The following is a 15,221-nucleotide window of genomic DNA, read 5'->3' on the forward strand; positions in this document are numbered from 1 at the left end:
CACCAAAATAGCTTTGAAAAATAATAATGATGGTTAGCGTATGTATAATTGAGAATCAGTACTGATATTTAATGATTGGGATTCCATACTTAGGAAAGTCAATAATGCTTTCAATAATAATCTATCTTAGAGTTGTTGCTAAATATTTATTTCTACAGCAGTGCTTTAGACAAAGCTTCTCCAATTTTAGTGGGCCATTTCCATTTCCATTGCCTTTAACTTTATCCTGCCCAAATTTGATAGATTATAAATTCCTAGGTAGAAGCTGTTGCTAGGGAAACTATGTCATAATAAAACTGCTAGTCAAAAAGATACTAGAGCAATTTTTATGATTTTCCTACCAAGCTCTTCTGAGATCATAGATCAGTACTAATATGTACAGAAAAGGAATTGTTAGCATTGTTTTTTAATATATAAATACAGTATCTTAGAAAGATTAAACCAAAACAATCCCAATGGAGGCCCCCAAAATATTCTCTGTCATTGTAGATAACATTGAGTAAAATGGACCAGCATAAGATAGGAACTATCTTATCTATATATCTCGGTTTCGTCTATCAAGTGAAATGTTAAATAAATAAGCAAAAAATTGATTGTGAGTTGTTTAATACGGATTTCTGATGGTAGGAAGAGACGGTTTAGTACTCTTCATACATTTTGAATGAATAAAACCCAATCAGCATGATCAATGGTCAAGAGTTTCGGGAATTATAGACAAAATATTTAGAGGGACAAGGTGAGAAATGAGTGTAATATAACTTGATATGTCAAATCAAAATATTTCTTTTTAAAATAATATTTCTTTGAATGAATGCCCTGTAAAAGTAAAAATAAAAATAAGAGACATGATATCAGTAAAAATAAAAATGATTCTTGGATAATAATCCCAAAAGTTGATATAGAATCTCAGAATCCTAGAACTGTGGAATTGGAAAGAACCCCAAAGATCATCTAGTCCACTATTCTGTGATGTATTAAGCCATCCTTGAGACATGCCTGGCCGTGTCTCAAAGATAGAGAACTCACAACCTTAGTAAGCACTGTTTCACTATTGTAGAGACCCATCTGGAAGTTTTTCTTTATATTTAAATAAAATCTAGGTAGTTGCAATGTACATTCATTATAGACTTTTAGAATTATACACCCATAGAACAATTCAACTGGGGACAGCCTCAGAGTTGGGCTTGTTGTTGTTGTTGTTATTGTTGTTGTTGTTATTATTATTATTATGTATTCAGTTATTGGCTATCCTATTCATGGACCCAGAAGAGCAGTTTCACAACAAGCAACCTCACACCTGGGCCACCCAACTTTCAAATGTCATCTCTCAGTATGGATTCTCCATCCAATTTCCAGTCTAATCAGATCTAAAGGCCAACGAAGTCTTCAAACAAAGCATTATTGATGTGGCTGCCCAAGATAATATTGCAGCACTTAAATGTGTCAAGTCTCTAAAGTGACTGGCTCAATACAAGCCAGCTTCTGTCATAAAAATATCTGACATCTTATTTGCCTCAACATCTCAGAAGAGCTTTTTCTAGAAATCAGTTTGAATAAATGGGCTCAAATGGTAAGACATGGGAGGTTTTATGGAGTCCCAATTGAAAAAAGACAGTGTATTTGTGGAACACCAGCCACTGAAGACACTGAACACATTCTTGTTGACTGCAAATTGTACTCTCCAGAAGCTTATTATACCCTTATTTGAAAACTAAAAAATATTGGGGCAGCCAGGAGAAACAGTCTTATTTACTGCAGGGAACGAAACTACATGTCACCTGCACCCTTCTTTTCCAAGTCCATGTCAAAGAGGACAGAATACATAGATCAGATTGGGGTTAACTATAGCAGTGACAATTTATTTATAGTCATTTATTTATGCTACAATCAATTGCCTAAATTATAAAGTTTTCTTCGTTCCTTTAATTGGTGACTTTCTGTAGAAGTAAGATTTTCTGTATTTATTTATATCTTGCCTTTATTATTTTTACAAGTACCTCAAGGCAACAAACAATACTCCTTCCTCCTCCTATTTTTCCCACAACAACTATGGTATGTGAGGTGGGTTGGGCTGAGAGAAAATGACTGGCCCCAAATCACTCAGCTGGCTTTCATAGCTAAGTGGGATTTGAACTCACAGTCTCCAGCTTTCTAGCCTGGTACCTTAACCCTTAGACCAGGGGTGTCAAACTTCCAGCCCAAGGGCTGGACGCGTCACGTGGAAGCCGCACCCACCCCATTGCCAGCAATGGCAAAACCGTCCTGATACGTCGCGCGACATCATGTGATGTCGCGAGTTTGACATATCTGCCTTAGACCAACATGGCCCAGTTTTAGTCTGACACTTGAAATTAAAATAAAATAACCAATTTTCAACTTGACACTTGAGAATTTGTATAATATAGTATAATTTCCTGGACTTTTCTGAGGAAGGCATCCCACAAACTCAAATTGCTTCCTCCCATATCATCATTTAAAATGGTAGAATAATCCAGTGCTTGCTAGGATTAAAGAATTACCGTGAATTTTGTGCTCAAATTCATCCTGAAGTTCTTCAATGGCAATTGCGTGGCTATTTTCCATCTCTAATACTGCCACTTCCTGAGTTGCTGCAATATCATCCACCTGTTTAAATAACAAAACACAAATATAAGAAGAAGTAAACTAGTTATGGTGGCTTTAAACAAGAACAGTTGGATGTTATGAAAACAAGAGATTACATTTGACAGATCTAATCCAGTAGAATATTTACATCTGAAACACATTTTTTGGGGGCAAGTTCCTCCTAACAGTGAGAAAGGTAATTGCTTGAGGAGCCAAAAACCTGATTAACAGATTTTCTTCCAATCCACCTTTCAACTAGCCTGTTTATGGATGAATCTATGGATGTTTTGATTGATTATATTTGTAAGTCTTTTGGTGCACAGCAGACTCTCTTGAACTATGGCATGAGTCCCTACAGTTGACTTGCAAAGATTATACATGGTTGCAAGTAAGAGTCTTTGATTTTTATGCATGCACAGCATATACTCTATCTCTTTGGTTTGTCAATTAGGGGTTTCCCTAGGGCAGTGGTGACGAACCTACGGCATGGGTGCCAGAGGCGGCACTCAGAGCCCTCTCTGTGGGCACGCGCGCCGTCGCCCCAGTCCTAGGCCTTCAGCTGGGTTTTATAAACTTTTTTGCTTTAGGCCTCCACCGCCGTGTGCAAAAAAGAAAAGGTTCAATCAGTCAATTTCAACTTCTCGCGGGGAAAAAAAAAGATCTTGCAAAGTTGGAATTGATGATTGAACTGTTTAGTCCCACACAGTCTGCCGTTACCACTGTAGGCTCTTGAAAATGCCAAAACTATAGCATTTGGAATGCCTATAATTTATTTATTGATGTGATGTATAGCCAGCATTTTAGAATAGAATAGAATAGAATAGAATAGAATAGAATAGAATAGAATAGAATAGAATAGAATAGAATTTTCTTTCAACACCATAATAGATGGTAATGAAGTCCACTAAAAGATCAAGGAAAGCAATGGTGGATGCATTACCCTCATTCCAGTCCTGTTAGAAGTCATCCAAGATTATAATCAATGAGTCTCAGAACCATAATCCGGCCTGAACCCTGTCTGAAAGAGGTCCAGATAATGTACTTCATCCAGAGTCCTTTGAAGGTGACACATGTTCACTCTCCACAACTTTTCTTAAAAAGTCAAGGTTGGAGACTGGATGAAAACTGTAAAAGTGTCATTGCAAAGCACACAGAACGCCTCCAGGATGAGGCAACCAATTCATGCACCCACCAATTCAACAATCCAGCTGCCCCTGCTGCTGGCTCCAATCTACCAGGGCTTGTTCTCCAAGCCATAACCCAGGTAAAGGAATGGGCTTTGGGCACCACACATGATTCCTTCCCAAACGGCCAAACAGCCTGGCAAAAAAATATAAATCACTTGATAGAAGTGATAGAAGACCATTGCAGCTTGGTCCAATCAGGAAATGACCCCAAAAGGCTCTGCTACCATCCAGCTCAAAACAGTAACCTCCCATCATCCACAGCATAATAAAATCCTCCAACCAACAGTGCCTATTTCAAACGCACATGTGGACTTGGCGCTATGATTTAAAAAATGTGTTTTAGCAGCAATTTACAGAAATAAAGTCTGCCTGTCAAATCATGGAGCATAGTCACCCTCGAGTGAGCTTACACTGAATGAACATGACCAACCTGTTCCTGATGCTGACTCTTGATCCTGTCAAGCTTGACTTGGTGATTCTCATGCAAACGTTCTAGTTCAGCACTGTACTGTAACTGCAAACGTTCTTCAAGTGCCCGGAGCTCCTCCTGATGCTGCCAAGTGAGTTTCTGCACAGTTCCCTCAAACTTCTTTTCCATCTCCTCCTTCTCTTTTTGTAGTGTCTCGTATTTCCCTGTATTGAGGGCTGAAATCAGAAGAACCACACGTTAAGGACAGTGGTGGGATTCAAATATGTGAACAACAGGTTCTCTGTGTGGATGCCACTTCTGGAAGTCCATTCTGGGCCTGGGCAACAAAAAATTAGCTACCGGTTCTGCCGAAGTGGTGCGAACCGGTTGAATCCCACCACTGGTTAAGGATCTGCAGAAAAGTCAGGACTGATTCCTTTTAACAATAAAGATGCAGGTGAGTCAATTCAGCAAAATAGCAAAATGTGCTGAAATGGACCTGCTCATGATCACAAATGGAATAAATTGGTCCTGTCTCAGTGAAAAGCATCCAGTGACATATTTAACTGATGGGTAGGATTTGCTATCTAAATGATTGTGAAGCACATTTGTTAATATATTTCTAGATATCAGATTAAGACTGATTTGTAAATCACATCAGTTCCTTCAGGTAAAGTTGCTCTTCAGACACTTCTACATACTGAGCATTGCCAAAACCACCAACCCTACCTCTTCCTATGGACACAATATCTTTAAAATCTTACTTTCACTTTACATACTAAATATCAAACACTTTTTCTAATATTGAGTGTATTTACCTGCAGCAATTCTAGATATTGCTATGATGACAAATTCATTAATGTTGCACTGTAATCCTTTTAGTGAGTAGCATAAATACAAAACTAAAAACAGCAAATGGAAAGTGAAGAAATATCCTAGCCCAAAACATATTTGCTTTAGTTCTATAGATACTCAGCATTCTTTACAATTCCTTTTATATATTCTTGATATTAAAGTTTCCAGGAATTGCTGACTGAATAGTCATTTGTGACAATACAGCCATGGAGGTTAAGGCATCAAGCTAGAACCTGGGAGACTGTGAGTTCTAATCCTGTCATAGGCACAAAGCCAGTAGGGTGACCTTGGGCCAGTCACTTTCTCTCAGCCCTAGGAAGGACGCAATGGCAAACACCTCTGAAAAACCTTGCCAAGAAAAGCGCAGGGACTTGTCCAGATAGTCTCTGGGAACTGAACATAATTGAATACTGTAGAAGGGGAAAAAATAGAATTTTGTACCCAATATATGGAAAACATTGCGCTAATACTGACTCATGACTTAGATTCAAGAAGGTTTTTAAGAAGAGACTAGACAGTCACTTGTCTGAAATGGTATAGGTTCTCCTGCTTGAGCAGGGGGTGGACTAGAAGACCTCCAAGGTCCCTTTCAGCTCTATTCTATTCTATTCTATTCTATTCTATTCTATTCTATTCTATTCTATTCTATTCTATTCTAAAATGCTGGCTATACATCGCATCAATAAATAAATTATAGGCATTTCAAATGCTATAGTTTTGGCATTTTCAAGAGCCTACAGTTTTCTGGTCAATCTTGATTCGAAGCTCTAAATCCTATCAAAGAAGGAAGGCAGAGGAAATATGCTGGGAAAGCTCAGGTCAGACAGATTAAATTAATATCAAACCAAGATGCAATGGCTATGCGCCACAAAGACATGGCATATATCAGGATTATTGTGAGCATGGAAAATTAAAGACTAAAATCAGAATTGATAAATTAAACTTTTTAGTAAGCAGTGAAAACATGGGAAATTTACCTTTTCTGCTTATTCACTTATTCTGTATTTTTTATTATTCTTTTTCTTTTCTTTAAATCTGAATGTTTACTTTTCTTGCTCTATAAAATCCTTTACTAAAAATCTTTTTTTTTTTTAAAAAAAAAAGTGGAGATACAGTAGTAGGAAATTGTTGAGCTGTGAAAACAGGCACCCAACAAGTTATGTTTTACTTAATGACCATTTTGCTAAATGAGGACCACTTATAGATGCAAACTATGTTTTGGTGCAGAAGAAGTCAGATGGCAACAGTGAAGAACTTTCAAACAGTAGATCGCTTCAGGAAATAATTATTATCATGAAAATTCAATATTGATTGCAGGTCAGTGGTAAGAGTGGATTGGATAGCTGACAAAAGCAGATAGGCAGATAGAGAAGACATCATCAAGAATCCTGCCCTACTTCTTTTGTGTAAAGCAAGAGAAAAGACTTTCAGAAGTTCTTAGATAAAGCATTTCCTAATCAATATGAGCACGATCTGGATGATTGAGAATCTCCATAGACATTGATTAGGAAAAGATAACTCTGGGAAAAGCTTATCAGTGGGCTTTTGGCAGCAAGAACGGGAGTGGGGGGAAAAATCAAATAAGGCCATTGTGCACCCCATACAGTATACATGCAGTAGTATTCAATTTCTGACTGCTCTCATCAGCCTTCTTATTAGATCTCACATTATATACTCCATGTAAAAAGTAAAGCTGATTTATTTTTGCGTCTACTACCGGTATGAGTTAACTAAAAATGAAGGGAAGCTAGCACTTTCCCCTCACAATGTTCTGAAATGCTGCTACTCTCTGGAGCTTGTAAGGGCATGTTTCATCATTAGGTAGATCTCCTGGTTCACCCTGCATCAAAGCTTCTGGATTTGATTGCTCTAAGAAATCCTTTGGGGGGGGGGAAATAATGGCTTGATGATTTTTATGTTCAACCACCCAGATGATTTTTCATAAAACTAAGTAATCACTCAAAACATGAAACAAGGAGATAGATGAATAATTTCCATCTTCTATGGAGTGCAAATGAAGACCTGTTTGTTCTAGAACTGTTTTTCTTTTCCTTTCAGCAAATCGTTGTTTCTTGTTTCCAAAGTTTCAAGATCAGTACCAGTGAAAATAACTGTGGATGCATTTAAAGTTCTTTCTAATAGATTTGGAAGTGTAATTGGTGGCATGTATTTATGGTACAGTATATGTGTCTTCTTTGTTTGTTCAAATAACCATGCCTTCCCATTAAATCCAGAGTTAGGAAGTTCTGAGTTGTTTTAGGAGGATTAGGTTCAAATCATGGTTTATGATCCTGACTTGTTCACTGCTAAAAATGACCTTGCTAGGGAAGAAAATGATATATTTTAATCAGGCCAAGAAATAGTCCAAGATCTCCCAATATACTTTATAATTCAGTTGGAATTTTGATTTAAGACTTTCTAAACTTAATACAACACTATAACCATGAGATCACAGAATCTTTCATCTGACAATTTCTGTTTGTTTGCTTGTTTATTTCTTTGCTAGTTTTCTTAATTGCTTTAAATAATTCTGTAATTTTATTCAGTGACCTTTTAGTGTTTTTTTAAACTTGCCATTGTGGCATAAAAACTGTCAACAATCAAACAAAAATACATTCAAAGTCAGAACTGGGAATCCAGTATAATTGAAACCCATTCAAGCTTTAAATTGAAACTTGCCATTCAAACATCTGTTTAATGAGACTGGCATAGTATAGGTTGCATCAATAGAAGAATACCTGCCAAATCATGCAATGTGTACAGAAATCTAAAGCACAATAAAAAGCAGGCTGAAAAATGTAGATTTTGAGGCACTTTTCTATAAAATACAATATTTAAGATCGGAATGAAGCTATATAGAGAGATTATATACACACTAGAAACTTATCTGCAGCAGCATTTGCAATAGCAAACTCTGTCAGTTTATAAACCATTGCACATATGCACTTTATTTTCAACAGAGAGCCAGGATACAATTTCTTTATGACATTTCTGTAATAAAAAGGTTTAATAAAATAGACGCAAGCAGAGCATAAAATGTGGGTTCACATTATTAGCAATATAACAAAGTTCTGCTCTATATCAGATTTCCAAAGAAAATTTTAATGTGGTAAAGAAAGACATATCCTTCCTCCTGGCTTTCTTTCTTTCTTTCTTTCTTTCTTTCTTTCTTTCTTTCTTTCTTTCTTTCTTTCTTTCTTTCTTTCTTTCTTTCTTTCTTTCTTCCTTCCTTCCTTCCTTCCTTCCTTCCTTCCTTCCTTCTGTACACTTCATTTCCTTCTTCTTGATAAGCTATCATGGTCAGTAGCTACTCCTCTGTCAAATCTTAGCATTATTTCAAGGCACTCAAATGGATAGCTTCACTTACAGAAATTTTATATTTGAGAATTGGATTCAATAGTAACTATTGGGACATCTTAGCTAGTCCTTGTAAAACTATTAATAGCTATCTAATTCTTCCAACAATTCCTTAACCAGATCAAAATTTCCATCTATCCACAGGAAGGAGAGGCTGTAGGCCTCAGGAATTTAGTGTATAAAAAAGAAAACAACTTGGAAAAATAGTGAGTTGCTACCTATGCCAGTAACTTTTTTTTAGAAATATTTGGCATAACAAAATTCTGATTCCAGTTAAAAAAAATATATGGAGGAATGAGCAGGATTACTGTCTGCAAAGAACCTTTATAGATTTCTGCTACATTATATATCTGGTATGCAGATGGTGGCCTTTTGGGGATGGCAGCAAAAGGTTTTGCTTCTGAAGCACACATGTACAAATCACAACTTTTTGTGCAATATCCCTTTGCAAAGAAAAATTAAGCTTTTAAATTTGTTTGAACTTTATGTATGTGATCAATATATGTACATGTACATATGTTGGTCAAATGCCACAATAACTATTACTCAAGGGATTATGTAACAGGGTGAGTTAAAATTCTCAGCCAAGAACAAGTCTACAACCTCTAAATCACATATCTACGCTCATACCAAAACTGCTGCAGGAAACCCCACCCATGACTAGGTACAGCTATCACCGTAAGAAAACACAGACTACATCCTACTAAGAGAGTGCCAAGATATAATTTTGTTTCCTTGGACAATTCATCCGTGACCTAAAGGCGACATGTAAGTTCCATGGAAAATGACATTTACTGGTCTGACAGATGGTTGGAAGTTAAATCACAGCACTTGCCCTCAAATATTTTCCTAGCATTGAGCTGATGTGATTTCCCTGAGCATCTGACCTACTGGCAAAGATCAATCCAAATGCAGTATTGTTTAATGGAAAGAAAAGTGAAATGTCACAAGAGTTATATCACTCATAGACAGAATGGTGCAGTAGTTAAGACTAATATTTTTATGCATTTCTGGGTTACAAGGCTTGTAACATTGTAAGTTGAAAAATTAGCTGAATGGCAATGGTGCAACCATTTCTTTCATGGATTTTGGCCAGAACAAAGCTTTAGGTTTAACTGATTTATGTATTTTATATTCTGCATCCAAAAGGAGACAAGAACACATGTGCATGCATGATAATATTTTGCTTTAGCATTCAGATCTCCAGATCCTCAGATTCCAATACAGTTAATGAGTTTTCTCATTGACAAATCCTACGATCATTGAAAAAAGTATTTTTTCAGTTTTTGGAAATCAATAGTTGTTCACTCATGTTTACTTCTCTTATTCAAAATATGTTTGTCAGATATTTATTTCAGTCCTCAGACTGAATGTACAGTATACAACACAGGGTTTCACAGAATTCATATATGTTGGAGCAGCCACTTCATATCTCCTCTTTTAATTGTAGAATGGTGATCATGTCGATTGGGTACTTACAGACTACGCAGCATAAGGAGTTGATTTTTGCACAAAAAAGGGGCAAAGATATATGAGATAGAATAAAAGAAGTAGACAGAGCCTTTAGGCCACTCTCTGCCAAGTGTAGAAACGCAAACTAAAGCATCCCTTTGATTGAACAAAACCAGTGGAGATAAATTCACCAGCAATCTTGATAATATAAGCTTTTTTATAGTCACTTTTCCCAACATTCTACAAGAAGCTGCCTTCATGTATCTTATTATTTCATGCCTGTACTCTGGGATAATATTTTGTTATATTCAGGAGCTGAAGATGGCATACACAGTGCTTCCTACTAGCACTGTTGTTTACAATAACTCTGTGAGATAGGTTGGGCTAAGAGAAAGAGACTGGCCCAAAGTCACTCAGGAAGCTTCTTTGACTGAGAATAAATTCAAACTTGCTACCAGTCCAGCACCATAACCAATGTATTCTGTATCTGATAGTTCTGGTAACTCCCCTTGATTAGGTGTCATTAAGTCATTTTCAATTCCAAATGACTCCACAGATAAATTTTCTCCATGATGATGTTCCATAACCTGGTCCTTCAGGTCTTTCAACGATGCCTTCATTACCACTGTAACTGGGTCCATCCACTTTACTGCTTTTCTGGTCATTCTCTTCTTCTCTTTTCTTCCAACTTTCCCAGCATTAGAGCCTTTCCCAGAGAACCGGATATTTTGTAATGTGTCCAAAGAGGGATAATCTGAGCCTGGTCTTTGGCCATTTCTCTTGGCAAACATACCCTGCTTCCTTAGTCTCTTTTCACAAGAATAGGTTTCCAGTCTCTTAATGACTGCCCTTTTTTGACCTTCTTTGCATTTGTTCCCAGTTGTGTGAACCCTTTTTAGTTGGTGCACAGGACCTCTATTTGTGCACCATAATTGCAAATCAGGAATATGGGCCACTATAAGAATGAATAGTAATTTCAGCAAAGACTCTAATCCTTTACATATGGATATTTTTGTCCTACATTTTATATCTCAGTGAAAATTATTAAATACTGGAGCTTGATTTAAAATTATGTTCTGCTTCTAGCCTCACCATGATAGTTCTCTGTCTCAGAAAATTAAAATAGTGGTGCTATTTCTTTGCTAACACAAGCACTGTTGCTCATAATACTTCTGCTACTTTCTTATTTGTAAGCTTGTGAAGCAAACTAAGCAATGCAGATCTATCATCAACCATTTTTACCTCAGAATTCCCCTTGACTCCTAAATATGTTAAATTGAATGATAGTAAAGATGGCAACAGCTCTTCAGATCAGAGTATTTATTGTTGTTGCTGTTGTTAAAAAAAGTGAGGGTGGGGGTGATCATACTAGCCACAGTTCCCATTCCATATTGATTAGTAATGCAGTTTGACTTTAGTTATTGATTGTTGAACTAATTATGCCTGTATGTTACAAAACTGAATGCTCTAGTCTGGGATTTTATATTTGTTTATATATTATATTTATACAGAATGTAGCTGAAAAGCAGGAATTATAGCTTTACAGGTAATCATCTGAGAACACTAAAGATAATGCATGATAAGTTCTGCTGTGCATGGTTATGAACCTGTCTTTGCAACCACTAAGAATAAATTATTGTCCCCTGACAACCATAAAAACCTGCCTCGAGGTTTAAGATGATACCTTACTTGATATATTCATCTCATCTCATCTCACCTCATCTCATCTCACAGAACAAGAAATAAGAATCCGGTTGTTGTGGGGGTTTTTTTGTTTAAAAAAATGGTAACCAGCAAAGAATATATTTAACACTGCTTGTTTAGCATCTACTTACCAACTTCATCCTTGACATTTGCAAGCTCAGCTGAGATCTCCTTTTCTTTTACAAAGGCACTTTCATTCTGTTTAAAACATTCGAAAATAGGTAATCAGTTCATTTATTCCCACAAAAATTACTTCCATTAATTTGTTGGCTACATTCAATTGAATAAACTGGTTAAGACTCAATAGTTATATTATATCCCCAAAGATGCTTCTGCATTTATAGTTGGTTACATTTAAGAGCTGAAGATGGCATACCAAATGCTTCCTCCTCCCCTTGTTACCTACAATAACTCTGTGAGTTGGTTGGGCTGAGAGAGGGAGAGAGAGAGAGAGAGAGAGAGAGAGAGGGAGAGAGAGAGAGAGAAGGAGCCCTCCAAAGTCATCCAGGATGCTGATTTGGCTGAGAATAGATTAGAACCTGTTGCCAGTTTAGCACCACAACCGATATTACATTTTACGGAGGAACAAAATATGACCAGCCCTCCTTTTTTTGTTTAGGTTACTTAGAAATGTATTCTAACTAGAGATCTATTACAGATAGTTTTCGCCTTACAACATTTCATTTAGTGACTGTTCGAAGTTACAACAGTGGTGAAAAAAGGGACTTATGCCCATTTTTCACACTTACAACTGTTGCAGCATCCCCGTGGTCACGTGATCAAAAGTAAGATGCTTGGCAACTGGTTCATATTTATGACAGTTGCAGTGTCCCAGGATCATGCGATCATCTTTTGCGACCTTCTGAGAAGCAAAGTCAATGGGAAAACTACAGTAGATTCACTTAACAAGGGGGTTACTAAATAACTGCGTTGGTTCATTGAACAACTGTGACAAGAAAAATCATAAAATGGAGCGAAACTCACTGAGCAACCGAAATTTTGGGGTCAATTGTGGCCATAAGTCAAGGACTACAGTACATGTATAAGACTGATATTTGATTTAAGTACTAAATTCCGTTCCAAGACAATGCTTATCTCAGTAATACTAATCTCTAACATCAAATGCTCTTCTTTTAGTTGTACCACCTACTGAGGGTATACATTCTTGAATTTACTGTATGAAACAAGGATGTTGTATTTTTTCCAAACCTATCTGTAGATATTCATCAATGACTAACAGTGCTACATTTCCTTTTATATTTCCTTGTACATATCAAACTTAATTTTAGGACTAATTGGGAGAGAGGGTGTCTATTATTTCTGATTATCTGTGACATCATTTATGCAAATGGCATAAATTTTGTTATATTATCTGTTTCAACTAAAGGCTCTTGCATCAAGGTTTGCCAAACCAAAGTTTTATTGTACAATTAACTGAAACACTTGATATGTCTTAGTGCACATCACAGCTCCGAAATACTGTATTCAATTCTATTCTATATTCTCTGGAGGAACGTATGCATTTATGAATTCTCACCTTTGGTTGATATTTTGCTCAATAGGCATAAATGCTAAAAGATCTAGATTATTGCTTAAGTGACAATGCTTAGATAAACCTTTGCAGTTAGCCTTTTTGTAAATATGATGACTTAACTGGATTTAAAACAGCCTTTAATTCACTTTCATCAATGGAAGTACCAGTTAGCCTACATCTCTAAGTAACCCAATACTTTCCTTTTTCCAACTTTAAACCACAAAAATTTGTCCTAGCGGCAAATTAAAAGATAAATTAAGAAAAGACAAATAACAGAAGATTTGGATGCAAAAATTTCTACTCATTTTTCCAAATAAATAAAGTATTTACACTATACTATACAAGATATTGAAACAAAATGAGTTACATCTCTTATCAAAAACCAAAAGAGGAATAAAAAAATAACCTCATTGTTTTAATGTTTGAAAGATACCTGTATCGGAACATAACTGATTTACAGAAAACCAGTGAGTATTCTAATCATATATGCATTTTTATTTTAAATTTTCAGATCATGAAAAGAAATGGGATAAAAGTGAGTTAACTGTAAATTTTTAAAAGCCAAATATTGAAAGAATGCTCAAATAAAATATGGGGAGCATAAGAATAAACAAAAGTTAGCAAGCATCCTAACGGTCCTTTAAGGGATCATAATGACACTTCTACTGAGGCTTTTACTAAATCATTGTGATATACTGTATGTTGCTCACAGTGGTAAATAAATGGGGTGTTGGCATTGACTTTAAAGTCCAAATGGCTTTATGACTTGACTAATGGAATTCCTCTCCCTTTATGGACCTGTCCAGTTGCTCAGATCTAAAGGAAAAATATTTTTGAAGGTGCTCCACTGTCAGAAAACCATGTCTCAAGAATGGGGAAGAGGACTTGTTAATAATAATAATAATAAAGTTGGAAGGGACCTTGGAGGTCATCTAGTCCAACCCCCTGCTCAGGCAGGAAACCCTATACCATTTCAGACAAATGGCTGTCCAGTCTCTTCTTAAAAACTTCCAGTGTTGGAGCATTCACTGCTTCTGGAGGCAGGTTCTTAGGTATGTGGAATGCACTTCTCAGAAATTGCATTTGGCCCCTCCATTTTTTCAGCATTTAGACAATCTGTAAAGACTCATCTCTTGATAAGCTTTTGTTAGTAACTGTATCATCTAAACAGAAGCCAGAAGTGTGCGACAGCAGCCAAAAAAGCTAATACAATCCTTGGTTGTATAAACAGAGGCACAGAGTCAAAATCACATGAAGTATTAGTACTGCTTTAGTACTGCCTTAGTAAGACCACACCTGGAATACTGCATTCACATTACAAAAAACACATTGAGACTTTCGAAAAAGTGCAAAACAGCAACTAAGATGATTAAAGTCCTGGAGACAATAACATAAGAATGGTTGCAGGAATTGGGTATAGCTAGTCTAAAGAAAAGAAGAAATAGGGGAGACATAGTAGCAGTATTCCAATATTTGAGGGGCTGCCACAAAGAAGAGGGGGTCAACTTATTTTCCAACGCACCAGAAAGCAAGACAAGAAACAATGGATGGAAACTAATCAAGGAGAGAAGCAACCTGGAATTAAAGAGAAACTTCCTAACAGTGAGAACAATTAACCAATGGAACAGTTTGCCTTCAGAAGTTGTGGGTGCTTCAACACTGGAGGTTTTTAAGAAAAGACTGGACAGCCATCTGTCTGAAATGGTATAGGGTCTCCTGCTTGAGCAAGGGGTATATATTCCTTCTCACACCTATAGGTAGTATGTGTCTCATAGGAGTTTGAGGGTTCTTAGCTGTTCTTAACATTGCACTCTTCTGGACAAAGACCTTTGATGTTGTTCCTGGAATATGTTGAAGACCCTCTACCAGCTTAGCAGTCACAGCCTTGAGTACTCCTGTTACCCTTGGAACCATTTTGACCTTTATTTTCCATGCCCTTTCTAGTTCATCTTTCAGGTCCTGGTATCTCTCAAGCTTCTAATCTGCTTCTCATACTGCTTCCTGATGTTGCATTACCTGGCATCGCTACATCTATCACCACAACTGTTTTCTGATCCTTGTCTACTACCATGATTGACTGGCCATACTGCCTGTTCTTCTGCATCTGGAAGTCCCACAA

General features: G+C 36.7%; 1 protein-coding gene across 1 annotated transcript in view; it reads right to left on the reverse strand.

Annotated features, from left to right (window-relative positions):
* MTUS2 (microtubule associated scaffold protein 2) overlaps positions 1-15,016 on the reverse strand; it is a 22,919-nt gene extending 7,903 nt beyond the window's left edge. The window contains exons 1-4 of the mRNA XM_015831679.1: positions 14,852-15,016; positions 11,700-11,766; positions 4,222-4,436; positions 2,520-2,625 (exon numbers count right to left, since the gene is read on the reverse strand). Coding sequence (XP_015687165.1) covers positions 2,520-2,625; positions 4,222-4,436; positions 11,700-11,766; positions 14,852-15,016 — 553 coding nt within the window. The remainder of the gene's footprint in view (positions 1-2,519; positions 2,626-4,221; positions 4,437-11,699; positions 11,767-14,851) is intronic.
* Positions 15,017-15,221: the final 205 nt, after the last annotated feature.

The sequence above is a fragment of the Protobothrops mucrosquamatus genome, unplaced genomic scaffold, assembly GCF_001527695.2.
Source record: "Protobothrops mucrosquamatus isolate PMUCROS unplaced genomic scaffold, P.Mucros_1.0 scaffold_272, whole genome shotgun sequence".
Taxonomy (NCBI): Eukaryota; Metazoa; Chordata; class Lepidosauria; order Squamata; family Viperidae; genus Protobothrops; species Protobothrops mucrosquamatus.